General features: G+C 37.5%; 1 protein-coding gene across 2 annotated transcripts in view; it reads right to left on the bottom strand.

Annotated features, from left to right (window-relative positions):
• Positions 1–314: 314 nt before the first annotated feature.
• UBE2U (ubiquitin conjugating enzyme E2 U) overlaps positions 315–18531 on the bottom strand; it is a 28507-nt gene continuing 10290 nt past the window's right edge. The window contains exons 7-10 of one of the 2 annotated variants that reach the window (XM_026665712.2): positions 17819–17907; positions 14336–14417; positions 4973–5064; positions 315–1050 (exon numbers count right to left, since the gene is read on the bottom strand). In XM_026665712.2, the coding sequence (XP_026521497.1) occupies positions 923–1050; positions 4973–5064; positions 14336–14417; positions 17819–17907 (391 nt within the window). In that variant the 3' untranslated portion in view covers positions 315–922. The remainder of the gene's footprint in view (positions 1051–4972; positions 5065–14335; positions 14418–17818; positions 17908–18531) is intronic. The other variant, XM_087960407.1, reaches the window with a different exon arrangement.

Genomic DNA, 18531 nt, shown 5'->3' with positions numbered 1-18531 from the left:
CCTTGGAATTGACAGAACTCTGATAATCATCTCCTTCAAAAGGTTTAACTATTGGCTTGCCGCAGTCAAGGGCACTGTCCAAGTAGTGGAATGAGCAGAAAGATACCCACAGTTATTTTGAAAATTATATATTTTATGGTGCAGTTGTTGCCAGCAATCTGGCATAGCCCATTCATATTCGGCAGAGAAAAGGAGATAAGAATTGAAAAAGAACTCAAAAACGTTACTGCCCATAGAGCTGCACTCTGATTACAGGACATGAAATTGCCAGTTTCCCTGGAATATTGCTGCAGAAATGACATTCTTGCTAATTTGCAACAGTGATATAATGCACTTTATTAAGTAAAAAGGAAAAGTTGTGATGCGATGTGATTTTTTGCACATGAAGCTGAAGCCAACATATTTTGTTTTCTCAATTCTTTTGTATCTTGCATTTCTGGAATTCCCTCCCGTAACGAGTTGTGCTCCTGGAAGACCCGTTGAGAATGTAGTATCTTTCTTTTAAAGCTTTTGTGACTTTAAAAAAACCTTTCTGCTTTATTTGCTATATGCTTCTCTGCTATAGCGTCAGAATTGCTTTGTCAGTAGATGATGTAACTCCACAGTTACTTCATACTTTGGAAAGCAGCTGACACTATCTAGCCTACCGTGAATAATATTCAGCTTGCGCAACATTTACATGAATTTCTGTCCATTTGATAAGATCACCTTAGGTTTAATGCTAGAGTAAATGTCCAATGACTTGCTTGCATTTGGACTCTTTTATAAACAGAGTATTTTGGGAGCTATAATTCAGGCTGTCAAAGGCATTTTGTAATGCAAACATGGTAATAGTCATATTCCAACTGCATGGGGTTTTCCTAGAAAATGTTTGAATATCAACGAAGGAGTACTTTTTAAAAGAGTAATAGAAGACTATTGTTTAATCTAATTTTCCCTGGTCAAGTTTTGTAGACCACACAACAAGATGTTCGACTTCATCTTCCCATTGTTCTTCATTTTTGCTTTTGTCTATCTTCTTAGGTTCCACAGAAGATGTTTTTGAAGGTTCTAGAAAGTAGAAGTAATACAAAATGAAAAACATAAATACATGAACTATAGTAACTGTACAATCATAGGGACACACAATACATTAAACTGTGTATCTGTGAATGCGGATGTGAGTGTGAGGGAGGCCTTTTTGTAGCATGTGCAAGATTTATCCTATAAAGAAGTAAGTTTGTATATTAGCATTTATAGCCAAGTGATATAGCTAACAATTAGAAAATGAATGTATGTGTTCCCTCACCCTATTTCCAGGGGTGGGATTCTATTGGTTCTGTCCGGCTCCGTAGAACTGGTAGCTCTGAAGAGCAGCAGATATAGAATCGGTTCTATGTCTGCTGCTGTTTTGGCCTGCCCGCCCGGGCTCTTACCTGACCTTTATTTCCTGGTTTTTCAACCTCAGCTGCTTTGCGAGGCACAGCTGCAGTTGAGAAAGTAGGAAAAAGGTGCTTTTTCAAATGCTGCTTCCCTGCACGTAGTACTGCTCAGCTGTCCAGGCAGTAAGCTGATGAAGATTTACACGCATCGTAAATCACCAAACCGGTAGTTAACCCATTGGATCCCACCCCTGCCTATTTCTAAAAGTTTCCAAGACCCCAAGATCACACTGAAATCTGATTTAAAAATGGTAAGTTTTGATGACATAACATGCTGCTTTTAAAATAAAATATCTCATCAAATAAGTACATTGGTAGACATAATACAGTAACACTTTTTGGAATAAATAAAATAAAACTGTAGTCCAAATCCCAACATTTTCTCCCAAGAGGGAGTAAAACCATGGCCACATTTTCTGCTCTAGTGATGAGTCCTACATGTTTTGCAGCTTTCTGTCCCATGACTAGATAAATAAAAAAACAGAACCCCCAGACTGAAAGACCACTGTATTTTTGATACATTATTTTATATTCTTAAGGCAGTCCTAAAAATCATCAGGGAGAATTTTAATGACTTCACAAAGGTTAATTATTCCTGCATATTTAGTTTCAGCAATAAAAATCATCAGTAAAAGAAATTACTGATCTATTAAATTATATTGACATTTAGTTGCATACTTGGCTTAGATAACATATAACACCTGTATTTCTGCAATATGCCCTACCTTAGTTGAGTACCCAGAAACCATCAGTGATATTTGTGGGTGTCAAAAAAAATCAAAATGGTAATTATGCCATTTTAATTAATTAATTAATTAATTAATCAGAACAGAGCTGGAAGGGACCTTGGCGGTCTTCTAGTCCAACCCCTTGCTCAAGCAGGAGACACTATGCCATTTCAAACAAGTGACTGTCTTCTTAAAAACCTCCAGTGATGAAGCACCAACAACTTCTCACAGCAATTGGTTAATTGTCCTCACTGTTAAGAAGTTTCTCTTTAATTCCAGGTTGCTTCTCTCCTTGATTAGTCTCCATCCATCGTTTCTTGTCCTGTCTACAGGTGCTTTGGTAAATAAGTTGACACCCTCCTCTTTGTGGCAACCTCTCAAACACTGGAATGCTGCTATCATGTAACCCCTAATACTCCTATCATGTCACCTCTGTACTGCTATCATGTCATTTGATGCAGCTCTCAGGTTGACCTATCCCACTGCAATCCTGGAAGCAGGGGTGGGATTAAATTTTTTAACAACCATTCTGTGGGCGTGGCTTAGGTGGTGGGCATGGCTTGGTGGTCATGTGACTGAGTGGACATGGCTTGGTGGTCATGTTATTGGCTGGGTGTGTCCAACTCAATATCACCCACATCGAGGCATGCATCTCCTCGCCTGGCCCCTCATGACTGTGGGGATGCTGCAACAGTCGTAAGTGTGAAAAATGGCCATAAGTCACTTTTTTCAGTGCCATTGTAACTTTGAGTGGTCAGTCCACACAAGCAAAGTACCAGCAAAGGAGGGGGAAAAAACTCCAGAGACGTTCCTGAGACAGGAAGTCTAGTCCTGCCAAGAAGGTAATAAGGGTTAACGGAGAGACAGTTTCTGTAAGCAACACCAGAATGTTTCCTTCCTGCCTTCCTTACAGGATTAGGCCAGTAATTTCTTCTAACAATTGGTTCTCGGAACTGCTTAGAAAGTTAACAACCAGTTCTAGTGAATAGGTGCGAACTAGTAGAATCCCACCCCTGCCTGGAAGCCCCTGGAAGTGACATTTAGCCTAACAAGTTGTAAATGTCTGTTAACCCCACCCTTCTATCTTTCCGCAAAAGCCTAAAGACCTGGCTCTGCTGATTGGCCTCCAGACCAAATGGGGAAGTTCTACACTGGACATGCAGCTAGATTGATGGCAGATTCCACATCACCCGTCTTTCTCTCCGCTCTCCACCCACTGATCCTTTTGGTTATCATATTGATGTATTTAATTTCATTGTGTTCCTTTATCACTGATTATTTTATTCTTCTAACATTTTACTTATGTTTACATGCCTATCATGTTTCTTCCTTTTTATAATTATAAACCACCTACAGTATCACTAGGGTGAGATAAGTGGCAAATAAATTTAACAAAGAAATAAATAAACTAAATAAACATGGACCATTTCTTTTCCTACTCAGCTCAAAGGGGGTCATACTTTCACAGCATGATTTCTAAAAGGTATTTCCCCCTGAATCTGCCTGTTTAATCTCTTTCCTGAGGTTCTACTATTCCAGAAATTCTGCTACCTGGGTTCAGTCAGGGCTTTCCCAGGGACTGGGATCGTGTAGAAAGAGGAATGGTCAAATAATAAATGGTGACTTTCTTTCTCAAATGAATTTACTTTCCACAGATATCATTATTTTATCTTCATTATATTGCTGCCCATTAGTGGGATTCAATTTTTTTTACTACCGGTTCTGTGGGCGTGGCTTGGTGGGCATGGCAGGGGAAGGACACTGTAAAATCTCCAGTCAGAGGTGGTATTTGCCAGTTCTCCGAACTACTCAAAATTTCCACTACCGGTTCTCCAGAACTGGTGAGAACCTGCTAAATACCACCTCTGTTGCTGCTTTAACATCTATCATTGTAAAGGTATGTTTTTCAATGATCACAGTATTGTTTTAACTGATGCTGTTGGTTACCCTGAGCTCACTGGATGGAAAATGCATTATTAAATTGCACCTAAATAAATTTTTATAGGTACTGTATATGATATAAAATAGGGTAAAGAGCAGGGGTGGGATTCAACCGGCATTACTACTGGTTTGGTATTTGTGTTTTGCGCACACATGTGCGCTTTGCACGCACGCGTGCCAGATGCGCGCTGTGCGTGTGTGTACTACATCATTAGCTGAGCCACTGGGACAGCTGATAAGCGCTGTACATGGGTGTGCAGCATTTCAAAAAGCACTTTACTGCTTTTTCAACCTTAGCTGTGTCACGCAAAGCAGCTGAGTTTGAAAAAGCAGGAAACAAAGGTTAGGTAAGAGCCTGGGCAGGCGGGTGGGCCAAACAGCAGCAGACACAGAACTGGTTCTGTGTCTGCTGCTCTTCAGAGCTACCGGTTCTACAGAGGTGGACAGAACCGGTAGCATCCCACCCCTGGTAAAGAGTATGATACTCTTGCTCTTCTTGATTTACAGGTATCCTCAATTTACAACAGTTCACTTAGTACAACGGTACTGAAAAAAGTGACTTATGACCATTTTTCACACTAGTTATCAAGTTATCATTCAAACTGTATTTTTCATTTTTACAATAACAAACAATTTTTCCATACATGGAAACACACAAGCATACAAAAAATGATAAACAAAATGGTAGGATGATGGGTGGGCTTCCTGCTCCCCCAAAAATAGAATATGAAAAGATGAGTTTTTTCCATGAGTTCCATAAATTTAAATGCATTTACTTGTTTTACAGAGTAAATAAATATATGTTCAGTTATAATAGTATACACTACTATTGGTGTATACAGAAAAACTGCAAGCTTATCACAAAATTCAGTTCTATCTTACCTGGACTTGGGATAACGCACCTGCCTCCCCAGTTTTCTAACTTTATCTGTTTCTTCTGTTTTTCAATGTATTCAGAGACAAAAATGTTATGTCTGAAATTAAAAAACAAGAAGATTGGTATAACTTCAAAACATAGCAGAAATATAAGCTTATTTACTAGATATTCAGGAATAAAACCAACCTTATGAATAGCTTTCACACAGGAAATAATATTTCAGAATTGTTTTGCAACATATTTTACACACCAGTTAGGAAAATTTAATTTTAAAAAGCTTAAGAAAAAAATATCCCTCACAATAACCCGTGATTTTAGAGACTTTCATTGTGGACTACAGTACATGAGGGTGCCATAACATCTTGGAGCAATACAGTGGTAGGAAAGGACTGTGAGAATAATTGTATTCTATTTTAATCCAGTCACAGTTTATGATTCTATGCCTTAACATTAATCTTTATAAATTCTCAACAACACATTAAAATCTTTAAAATGCTTTTGTATGAAATCATGCTAAAAAGAATCATGTGTCTCTAACAATTATAAAACAGGTGATGACATTTTTATAATTTGAGACACACTTTATAGAAAGCAAAATTGATTGGGGTTATTATAATTCCCCATTTGTTGCCAGTTTTACTTCTGGCAAAAAAACAGATAGGAAGAAGCCCTAGGAATCCAGCTATTTTACACATTGCTTGAGTGGCTTAATAGTTAAAGTGCTGGATTAGGATTTAAGAGACCTGGTTCAAAACTACCCTCAAGATACAGCATACTTTGGGCCAGTTGCTATCATTATGCTGTTGTGTTGAAGGAATCAAATTGGACAGGAAACACTACATATATTGCTTTCAGAAAAGAAACAGTTCCCATAGGAATAATCACAATTTACTGGTAATTAGGGTACAAATGATTATGGCAGGAGTGGGCAACTAGGGCAACTTTACAACCTGTGGACTTCAATTCCCCGAATTCCTGAGTCAGCATGGAATTCTGGGAGTTGAAGTCCACAGGTTGTAAAGTTGCCTTACCTGCCCACCAATGGATTATGGAGCTGGGAAGAAAAAGGTTTGCTAAAGATTGGATCATATTTTTGCTGAACACTGTTCTCTCTTATTTTTCACAGAAACAGAAACTCTATTTATTTATTTATTTTATTTATTTGATTTGCCAATTGTTTACAAGATAATAAGTATAAGTGTATACATAGTTGTGAATACATGAAATGGGTACATATAAGAAAAATAAAAGAATAAGAGAAACAATAGGACAGGGACGGTAGGCACGATGGTGCGCTTATGCACGCCCCCTACAGACCTCTTAGGAAAGGGGTGAGGTCAATAGTAGACAGTCTAAGGTTAAAGTTTTTGGGGTTTGGGGAAGAGACTATAGAGTCGGGTAGAGTATTCCAGACATTGACCACTCTATTGCTGAAGTCGTATTTCTTGCAATCAAGTTTGGTGCGGTTTACTTTGAGTTTGTATCTATTGTGTGCTCTTGTGTTGTTATGGTTGAAGCTGAAGTATTCATTGACAGGTAGGACATTGCAATGTATGATTTTATATACCATGCTTAGGTCAGACCGAAGACGGCGTAATTCAAGGTTTTCTAGTTTTAGAATTTCAAGTCTGGTGGCATAAGGTATTCTACAACAGTAGAAGAGTGGAGAACTCTTCTTGTGAAATATTTCTGGACTTTCTCAATTGTGCTAATATCAGATACGTAATGAGGGTTCCAGACTGATGAACTGTATTCGAGTATTGGTCTAGCAAATGTTTTGTATGCTCTGGTTAGTAGTGTGATATTACCAGAGAAAAAACTACGTAGGATTAGGTTAACAACTCTTAATGCCTTTTGGCTATGTAGTTGCAGTGGGCTCTAGCACTTAGATCATTAGAGGTGAGTATTCCAAGGTCCTTTACAGAGCTTGGGTCATCAACAAGATCTTGACTATTCAGCTTGTATTTTATTTTCTGATTTTTTTGCCAATATGTAAGACAGAGCATTTATTTGTTGAGATTTGAAGTTGCCATTTGTTTGACCATTCAGATACATAGTCAAGGTCTTTTTGTAAGGTAGCAGTATTGTCTGTGGTATTGAACAGCTTTACATCATCAGCGAAGAGAACGCAATTGCTCTTAATATGATCACAGAGGTCGTTTATGTAGAGTATGAAGAGAGTTGGTCCTAGAACACTGCCCTGGGGACACCACTATTGACAGGTACTGGATTTGATAGAACGCTCCTGATTTTGACCATTTGTTGTCTGTTTGACAGGAATGCTTCTATCCAGTTATTCAGTTGTCCAGAGATACCTTAATTTTATTTTCTAATGGCAAAATATAAATAATTGTCAATTGCTTTGCCCTGGTCGAGTTGTGTCGTCCATATGTTTTTGCAGTGTAAGAGTTGCAGATTACAGGATAGTTTTTTTCTGAAACCAAATTGTTTATTGGAGAGTAGGTTGTTTGACTCTAAGTGGAGGATGATGGATTGGTTAATAATTGATTCCATGACTTTACAGGTGACGCAGCATAAGGAGATTGGTCTGTAATTTTCAACTAGGCTTGGGTCTCCTTTTTGAAGATGGGGATGACTGTGGCTTGTGACCATAGGTTAGGCAAGGAGCTGGTCCTGAAAGATTTTTCAAAGATTATGCTTAGAGGTTTGGCTATGGCATTGTAATTACAGACAGCAATATAAAATTTAACAGCAATAGATAGAGATGGTTTTAGATTGCGTAGTGATTTTTCGACATTGTCTTCTGTGAAATCGATATGTATTAGATCATTGTTGTTATCTGTGGTACGGCTAGGAAATACTGGGCATGATCCATTGCTGTTTACAAATACTGAGCCGAAGAATGTTAAAGATATTGGCTTTAATGGTGTTGTCAGTCTTTACCATCAGGTCCTATCAAGGGAGGATGGACCTTGAGTCTTTTAGTTTGTTGTTTACAAAATTGTAAAAAGCTCGGGTGGAATTGGTGCTTAGAAGGTTTTCCTCTTGTTTAATGTGATAATTGGTGCATTCAGTCTTTATCTGGTGGCATAAATTTTTGTATCGGTTTTTGAAATTGGCAACGTGACCAGATTTGTTTTTCTGCCAGAGTGATCTCTTTTTGGATTGAAGTTTCCTTATTGATATGGGTAATCTGCTTTTTGTTTTGTTTTGGGAGTTGTTGTTGGAACATATAGTTTGATGACTCTTTTGACTTCAAGTAAAAATATGTTATAATGGTGCAATGATATCTGTAACACTGTCAAACATCCAGATACTGTATCTCTGGTAAGGACTCAATAGGTAGACAAAAGTGCCAAACCCACTCTGAACATCTGGCTGACTGGCAGTTTTAGTCTATGTTGATTACTGTTGTCCAGTCCCAGATTGTAAGCATTGTAGGTTGTGTGTATATTTAATTGAACAATAGGCCGAATGAGGTAGATAATCACCAAGAACATAAAAGACACCCCCTTTTGTAATAGCTTGTTTAGCAACAACAATAACAACAATAATAACAATAATCTTCCTGCAATAACACCGGCAGAACTACAAAAAAACTGCGCTACTCAGAACATCATATGTTTTAAGAAGATACTTGGTTGATACCTAGGACATTGGCAACAACCCGTATCAACCATTAGCACCAGTCACTGGTATTTATGATACATTTTTAAATGTTCAGTTGACTGAGTTGCATGTTTAATAAATAAAAGAGATAATGATAATAATAATATAGTACCAAGTTTTATAGTTGACAACAGAAAGAAGGAGGGGGAGTGAAACACAGTGTGAAATCGAAAGTACATGCCATTCATATTTTCTTCTAAGACTCATTAGATGGCTGAAGCTTCTGCAGAGAAAAAATCTAATTGGCGAGCATGATTGATGACACTTGGCTATGGACGTGTTTCGTTGGATGATACGCCCAGAGGGGCGGGGGGAAGCAGGATCAAGGGTGACAGTGAATTACGTATCTCAGAGTTGGCTACGCCCAGATTAGTGCCGGATGTAGAATGTTACCTTCAAATAAATCCTCTTTAGTTTTGGGAGTGTGGCTCAAGGCTCATGATTTAATTGGAGTAACTGCCGGAACCCTGACAATATTCTCGTTTCAAAAGAATATAGATGTTAAAATAAAAAAGCCAATTATAGAATTGAAAATCGGATAGCTTAAAGTTAAACCATTATAGTCCTAAGAAAAATTTATGTGGTAGAAATGAATAACTTAACTTTATGGAAGTAAAGAGCCACTTCTTTATAGCCAAAGCAATAGAATCCTATTTATTAAGAAATTGGGGAAAAGAAATGAAGTGAGGTAAATAACAGAGGGATACAATCAAGATCAAGGGAAATACTAATACCACTCTATAAAGCCTTAGTACGACCACACCTAGAGTACTGCATCCAGTTTTGTTCACCACATTATAAAAAAAGATGTTGAGACTCTAGAAAAAGTACAGAGAAGAGCAACCAGAATGATTAGGGGACTGGAGGCTAAAACATACAATGAACGGTTGCAAGAACTGGGCTTGGGTAGTCTAGTAAAGAGAAGGACCAGGGGAGACATGATAGCGGTCTTCCAATATTTGAGGGGCTGCCACAGAGAGGTAAGGGGTCAAGCTATTTTCTAAAGCGCCTGTAGGCCAGACAAGGAATAATGGATGGAAACTGAACAAGGAGATATTGAACCTGGAAATAAGGAGAAACTTTCTGACAGTGAGAACAATCAACCAATGGAACAGCTTGCCCTTGGAAGTTGTGGGAGCGCCATCACTTGAGACTTTCAAGAAGAGATTGGACTGCCATTTGTCAGAAATGGTGTAGGGTCTCCCACTTGGGCAGGGGGTTGGACTAGATGACCTACAAGGTCCCTTCCAACTCTGATTATCTGTTAAATCTGTTAAATAGCTTTTTTTAAAAAAAAAAAATTCAGTATATGGGTAGTACTTATTTAATGACCTTGTTCAGCAACCATTAGGAACATAGGATCAGTTAAATCTGCCAAAAGCATTCATGCAAAATCTCAAATAAATTATGCATTCTGGTATTCAAGTGATATTACCCAGATGTCATAGGAGCAGAGGTGGTATTCAGCAGGTTCTGACCAGTTCTGGAGAACCAGTAGCAGAAATTTTGAATAGTTCAGAGAACCGGCAAATACCACCTCTGACTGGTCCTGCCCCCATCTATTCTCTGCCTCCCGAGTCCCAGCTGATCAGCTGGGTCTTCTTTTGTTGCCCTGCACAGGAGAACGGAGCTGGAAAGGAGGTTAGAGGGGTGAGGAGGGAATGGGATTTTGCAGTAACCTTCCTCCAGGAGTGGGGAGGGCATGGGAATTTTACAGTATTCTTCCCCTGCCACGCCCACCAGGCCATGCCCACCAAGCCACACCATGCCCACCACAGAACTGGTAGTAATAAATTTTGAATCCCACCACTGCATAGGAGGGATAGCAGAAAGAACAAATGTTAAGGATTGGTTGGTAACTGGCTGTGGGGAAAAAAAATCATTGTGTAGTATTTTGGTGCCTAGTTAAGTTTACCGACTCCAGGAAAAGACAGATATAGTGCCAACAAACCACAGATTTTATGACAACACTAATAGCTGGTGATTGCTTGAAAGATTTTTGAAGCTTTTGAGACAGTTCCAAAAAGTAGTGTAAAAATCAGAAGGTATTGATTGTCCCCATAGTGTTGTGAGATGAGCTCAACATTAATTGCTATTGCAAGCAATCTTGACACATCCCTGGCTTTACTGATGGAGAGAAAGGCTAAAGACAGACAGTGTGGGGTAGTGGTTAAAGTATTGGCTGAGGAAGGGAGTGATTCAGGTTCAAATCTATCCTAACCACCAAAGCTTTTTGATTAACTTTGGGCCAGAGTCGTTATGTGAGTTAAACAGGAGACTGTGTGAATACCTTGGACACTTGAACAAACTGAAATATAAATCTAATAAATCACAGGAAATAAAAAAGATTATTTTAAGGCAGGACACATCATTTTAGAAACCTCATTATTTTTCTGCTTTGTGCTCCTCTAAGCTTCTGGAATTGTCTCATAGAAGCATGCTAGCAGAAGTTCCATTGCAGAAGTCCTAGCACAATAATGTTATATATTTATAAGAAGTCCCCTAATTTAGAAGCACTCCAACCAACTTTCTTGAAACTTTTGCTACAAGTTCCTTGTTCAGTTTCCAATGTTTTAACACAAGCATGGGCAAACATGGCAATTTTACAACCTGTGGACTTTAACTCCTAGAATTCCTGAGCCAGCCAGGGTCATAAAATTACCATAATTGCCTACCCCGTTCTAATATGACTAGGCTTTAGCTGCATTTTCCTTGGAATTTTTAAATTGGGAAATATCTTCTCACCTTGCTTACCTCACCAATCTCACCTTAGATTGTCTTCCAATCTAAGAACACAAATTAATGATGATTTGGCATAATGTGGTCTCACTCTGTCACAACACTACCTGCTTTGGGACTTTGATAAAACCTTGCTGAATTAAAGCAGAAGATTTAGGATGTAGATATCCAAAACGTCATACTCCAGATTTCCCTTCCTTTTTTAAAATCACAATTGTTCTTCTTCCATGGACTATCCCCAAATATGTGTTTAACATCTTATATGCTCCATACTATTTACTTGGGACCCATTTGGGGTGCTGCTTATTAGCACAATAACTTAACAGATACATAAACTTCCCACATGAAAGCTACCTTTGTTTCTGTTGCGACTCAAAAGTAGAATCTATTTCATTATTAAAATGTCCATGCTACACCCAATAGTAATCAAGTTTAATATTTCCAAAGGTTAATAACACTAAATGCCATCATGACCAGGAGACCATTGTTGTTCTTCTGGGTAACCACCCTTCATAAACTTCTAAGAATATTGCAAAATTCTTAACAATAGCTGTAGCTGTTAGAAACCATCTGGTTTCTTCCTCATGCTATTAATTGTTAGGTGCTCATTATTTTAGGATTTCCTCACAATTAAAAATAAAAGGTGGCTTCACAAAACAGTTCAACAAGTGTTGAAGTTAATGAAGCATCCCGTTATGAAGCATGTAACTAAGATAGAGTAACTTGAGAAATTCTCCACAAGAAACGTAATAGCAGCATAATAAGAAGTCAGTGTCTGAGTTTGCCTTATTGGGTGACATAATACAGTATATAGAGAAACAAGTTTTTTTTAAATTTAATCAACCTTCTATTCAGGATATTTACTATTCATTTTGCCATTGCTACATATTCTCCAAGTTTGGTTTCCCAGTCTGATATTGTTGATAAGTGTCTCTTTACCAATGACTATGCCTCTATCTTGGAACTGGGAACTGTTTTATTGATCATAAACAAGTTATTAAATTTTATAGGATTATGCATATGTTTTCTTTATTAGGGATCTTAACTTCCATTCAGAATAGTTGCAGTAGAAATGATGAATGTACATTTCATAAGAAAGCCAGTTTGTTTACAAGCTTTGACTTAATTACAGCTTTTTATTGTAAAGATTCAGACAAACACTGCTCTTGGAAGTATGCAGTACCTTAACTTAGCCAAATATTTGCTTTTGCTATGTGATAGGTACATGCATGTAAAACTATAATCTGTTTAGTTGCAGGTATGTCCTGAGCAGTCATTGGGGAACCTTGTTATTTGAGGGAAGGAAGATGGAAAGAATGAATTTTACAAAAGTCTGTTTTCAACCACAAGATGGCAGTGAAAGGTGGGCCTTTAACTATGTCGAAAAAATCAAAGCCATTTTTTTCTCAAGCTTCAATGCAATTAGTACCAAAAGTTGCATTATTTCAAAGAAAAGGCAGTTTTCTCAAACAAATTTAGCCTATTCTTGTCCTTTGCTATTTTTTTAAAAATTAAAAATGGGGGTGGGGGAGGAGACTGCTAATTTTTGAAATCCTTTCTGACACACATTATATTGTGTGGCACAACATAATGAAGCAATTATCAGATAGAAGAAACAAAGAACTTCTGTTGAGAGAAATAAAATGAGGAAGCTGTATCCAAGGAAAATTAACCCTTTCGAAAAAGGGAGTCTGTTCAAGAGAAAAATGAAGCAATTTTGCCCATTTGTTTTTATTTGATTGGAAGCCCAAATTAGATTTTCTTTGGTGTCTGCCAGTTTGTGGCAATTTGGGTGAATAGCCACATGTGTATGAAATAACTGGCTGCAAACTTTTTAGTATACTATAAAATAAATTGGCTATATTGTAGGGATAATTTAGTATAATTTTTCAGCTTCAGTGATCAGTAATGCTACGATTTCCAGGCACACAGAAAATGTGATGTAGTGTAGATGCCTACTTCTTAGACTGTCTCCTTCTCATTCTTGAACTGGGTCCTGGCCGTCATTCCATCTTCCCCAATCTCAGGTACCACATTACATTTGTTTTCTGGAGACACTAAGGACACCTTCTCCTCTTAAATATACACAAATCCCCAGTGTAGGAATGTTGAGTAAGTGTGTATGAAAAGAGGAAACTTTATGAAGGGGAAGAAAGTTGCAACACAGAGTATATACCCTTGCCCTTGAAAAGGTTCACCTAGGTTACTAATAGGTGTAGGCTGCAGGGAGTGTACATGCCTGTTTTAAAAGATCTGCAGTGATTTCCAATCATACTTTAAGATGTTAATATCAAAGTTCAATCCCCATTTCTGAATCCTAATTAGGAAGCCTGGATTGGCTGTTAAATTCAGGTTCATAATACATCTGAATATTTTATGTTTCATGAATTGATGTTAATAAATTTATTTTATTCTTCATAATATTTTTTGGAGTTTATATATGTATTTCCAGTATAAGCTTCTGCTTACAGTAACTATAAAGTCATGATTTTCACAAAAAAGGCAGGTTCTGTGAAAGAATAATAATTTGAATCTGCATACCTTTTACTTAATACTGTTATTTATTTATTTGGGGGTTTTATATGGCTGCCCACTCACTCTCAGTGACTTTGGGCAGCATGCAAACAAACCCAATAACCCTCACCAGCCTGGCAACAACAAGCAATCAAACCAGCCAATCAATCAATCAATCATGCAGTAGTTTAATAATCAGCAGAATTTGACGTTGTAACTAATGTTTAAAGGCATACATTTGGATTTTTTACTGATGATTTTTCACTTTGAAAATAAATCTATAACTAAATATCAAGAACTTAAGATGGATAAAATACTCATTAAACATATTTTCTACCATAGTAATAACATATATTATAATATATAATTATAATATTATATATATATATAATATATTATATATAATTATATATATAATTATATATATAATAAATAATTATAATATATAAATTATAATAACATGTGATTTTTCATCAGATACCTACAAAGTTTCATCCCAGCTGCCTCTGTTCACATTCTCTGCCATCCAGTGGTAACGGTTTCCTATGTACTCTGGATCTTCAAACACTGAAAGCAGAATTCCAAGTAAATTTCAAATCGGAACAGTCACATTCATAAAAAATGCTAACTTTCTAAAGCAACAAGCCTATGAATTCCTCAGTTCTTCCTGTATAGCATCCAACCTGAAGGAGTCTTATAATTCCCTTCAGTCATCTATGGGAGGCCATAGATATAATATAATATAAACAATCTTAGTGCATATAAGTTAGTTTAATATGAGATTCAGACTGATACCACCAGCAAAGATAAGGCAGTTGAGTTGACCCATTAGGAAAAGGATCACTGATAACACAATCTTTCCTTGCAAATAAAGCATCAACCAATTCTTCATTTTGTAAGAGATAGCGAATAACAAGCATTGTTGCAAGTTAAAAATTGGAATGCACAGGAAACAAAATATCAGAGTGATGTATCAAAGCCATGGACAGAATGCTGCCCGAAAGCCAGGCAGTGAGGAGAGATCCAGTGGGGAACTAGCCTTGAATACTTGTGCAGTGGCAAGGTAAATTGACCCCACCTAAGTCCCATGGAACCTTATCTGTCTGTTCCCAAGGGAAGGCAAGCAGTCTGGGAAGATTTCCACAATAAGAAAGTCAGCTTTTTTTCACACGTGGATCTGGCTGCTTGTGCCCAATTGTCAATACATCACAACATCCTAAGTTCTTGGAAAGCACTTGATGTGAATACCAATACCAGCTAAACAACTGGCAGCTGTGATTTCACATTGATGTGTACATAATAATACTAAGGGTATAGAATTTCATATCCCCTTTTGCCTAGCTTGATGGTACAATGGAAATTCATTCTGAAAAGCTTTATGAGTATAGATACTTTATTTATATATTGGAACAACATTATATTCTAAATCACACTTAAGAGGGATTGTGGTTCTTTGTAGTAAATGTGTTTTTTGTAGTAAACGTAGACATCAAAAGCACAACAAACTTTACTAAGAAATTAGAAGACATTCCTTGTCTTCACAATTGTCACCTGGCCAATATTCAACAGGCATTTTATTAACTTACCATATTTTTCAGACTATAAGACGCACTCCGCCCCCAAAAAGTGGGTGGAAATGTATGTGCATCTTATAGAGTGAATATGGGCCAAACTCTCTATGCATCCTGTTTTTGCCCTTCCCGGTGTCCAGAAGCATTCTGCAGAACAAAAACATTTGGATGCCAGGGAGGGCAAAAACGGGATGTGTGGAGGCAAAAAAAAATATGTTTCCTTCTTTTGCTGCTCTAAACCTAGTCTTATGGTCCAGTGCATCTTATGGTCTGTTTTTGGCCTGCAGACTGCTTTTGGGGGCTGGAGAGACCAAAAATGGGATGCACAGAGGCAAAACAAATTTGTTTCCTTCTTTTGCTGCTCTAAACCTAGGCTTATGGTCCAGTGCATCTTATGGTCTGAAAAATACGGCAAATCGTTTAAAAACGTGTCCTTCTAATATCTATTTATAAAAAATCCAAATTGTTTCACAATCCTATATGTACATAATCAGAATAGTCTGTTATCGTTCAACTTAATGTATGTGTTGCTCATTTTAATTCCCTTTGTATAAGCCTTTGGGAAAGAGTCATAGCTGAATGGTAAAACACATGCTTGGAATAAGGAAGATCTTGAATCCGACTAAGAAGGCAGTTTTACTTGTGCATTAAAACTATACATATCCAGAGACCATGTGGGTGACTTAATGATGAGTTCAACTCTGACAAATCAGATGCAGCCCAACTTCATGTTATGGCAAGTTATATTAAGCAAATTTCACTTAACTCTGTTCAGAATAGCAACTCTCTCAAAGTATAATGCATGTTTGCTCCACGTATCCATCATCCATTATACCCATTATATAATAAAGTCTTTAACACACTACTGAAAATATAGTTAATCTAAAACAATGTAATTATAAGGTTTGTGCAGAGACCACCTAGGACGCGTCAAATCTAATGATTCAATGTTCTGAAAATAGCACATTCCATTTTAATTAGGACTGGAATAGTCCTTTCTGATTCTAGAATGTGATACAGAAAAGTCAAAACTTAAAGTTGCGAGAAGATTTTCTTTGTTATTTTTATTAAAAGCAAACAGACAAAGTCATCCCCTTGAAAGCGTGGTTAGGGCAGGTGCTTTCTCTTGACACTTTAAGTAGAGTTTAGCTACTGTGATGTAGATGTGTCTGTGTCATTTTTCAGACTTTCTCTAGAATAGCAGTCTCAAACTTAGTGCCATGCTTTCTATGACTTCTAGTAAATTTTGTAGAGACTTAGGGTGTTGCACAGCAAATCTAAGACACAGAGTCCTGTGAAGAACATGGGAAGTACTTCACGGAGGGAAGCAGCCGAACTTGGTGAATCTTTCAACAAGAGTAGACTTGCAGGGTGGGACTACGTAGTTAGTCCTCCAAGGGTTTTGTAGTCCTGAGAAGTGCTGCCTTCTGAAAACAGTTGTCTGGTCTCAAGATCCAGGGCAGAGCACTGCTTCTGATTGTTCTCTTCACCTGGAGATAAGACCTACTGTAGCCAGGGAAGGAGTAGGTGGCTGGAGGAAGCAGACATGATTGCCCAATCATGAGCCTCTCTTCCAACCAAGGAGTGGGAATTGGTGGACAACAGCCTAAAGAACCGCCAACACTGACAGAGCAAGCCACTTGTATACAAACAGAGACCAAATTTCCACTCTCTTCTAGCACTGGTGATGTTACCTAGGTAATTAAATGTCTGTAAGAAACCACCAAACTCAGAGAACACCAAGGACCCCACATTGGGATGGCAAGCAGGTGAGTAAGGAAGATTTCCCTGCTAAGCAAAGGAAGGAAGATGGGACTATGCAAGAAAGAGTGAAGAAAAAGTGACCTAGAAATGACAAAAGGAAGGAAAAAAAGAAAGAAAAAAGAAAAATGCTGTTTCACAGCACTCCTTCACAAATAGCTGTGTTTCACGACAAGGATTTTTAATGTAATAAATGTATGTGTAATGGCATATCAGGAATCTTTTTCATTTTCTTATCATTTTGACTCACTAAAGCTTTTTATATCTGCATATGAAAAGGCTTCAGTGTTGCATTCCTCAGTTTATTGAACTAGTCCTTGTCACATTCATGATTATTTGAATTTGAGACCTCTGGAATATGCTGCCTTCTTTTTAAAACAACACTATTCTGCATTTGTCCATAACGAAAAACACACACAAAGTCCCAATATATATATAGCAATACTTCTATCAGCAGCAACCAGAGCAATACAATTTTAAAGGTTTCCCCCCACACAAAAAAGATTTCTTTCTGAAAGTCCCTATGCACTGCAGCCTCCATACTGGGGCAGGGTGTCATCATCTGAAATATCCATTTGACTGGTGCAAAATCAGACTTGCTCTTTTTAATTTAAAGAAACCAAAACATCAGCTTACCTGGGTGTTTAAATTCTTCAGCAGGTTTTGATGTGGCAATTTTAAACCATGTTATAAAATATTCTTCATATGATATTGCTTTTGTCTTTCTAAAAATATACATTTGGAAGAAAGGATGATCTGTAATTAGCGTATGGAAATAGTTATGGGGCAGATATTTTTTTCTGCAGAACATTTCATCAAGAAGAAAGAACAGAGGATTAAAGGGTGAAACTGCTTCCAATTTCAGTATAAATGGAAGAAAAGCCAACATACTACAATGAACATAAAAAGTTTATACTCTCCTGTTAAAATGCCAGGTTTTTGAGATGTAAAAAACCCTAAAACTTTGTTGAAGCACCTTTTGGTTTTATAATAGCATTCAGTCTTTTGCGGTAGGAGCCCTATCAACATGGCTTGGGAATCTTTGCCCTCTTAAGATTAAAAAGGTGTTCTATTGGTCCTTGGGGTGCTCAGATCTACAGGCATTATTTAGTTCATGCTGGATGTATTTTGTAAAAGAGATCTGCTAGTTGCAGGACTAGGTATGACAAACTAAAGGAGCCAACTATTTGATAAAGAAATCAAAGAGAACTGGGCTTATGCTTGTAATTGCTCCCTCCCTCTATGTGCATTACTGATTTCAACACACATCAATAAGATTCTGAAGAAGAAAATGTCAAGCATGCTATTGTATGAAATTGGAGCACAATCATCACATTATTCTTGCTTTG

Source organism: Notechis scutatus, chromosome 3 (genome assembly GCF_049901735.1).
Source record: "Notechis scutatus isolate UNSWTSFEM ecotype Mainland chromosome 3, rNotScu1.2, whole genome shotgun sequence".
Classification (NCBI taxonomy): domain Eukaryota; kingdom Metazoa; phylum Chordata; class Lepidosauria; order Squamata; family Elapidae; genus Notechis; species Notechis scutatus.
This window is presented reverse-complemented; position numbering and strand designations above follow the sequence as displayed.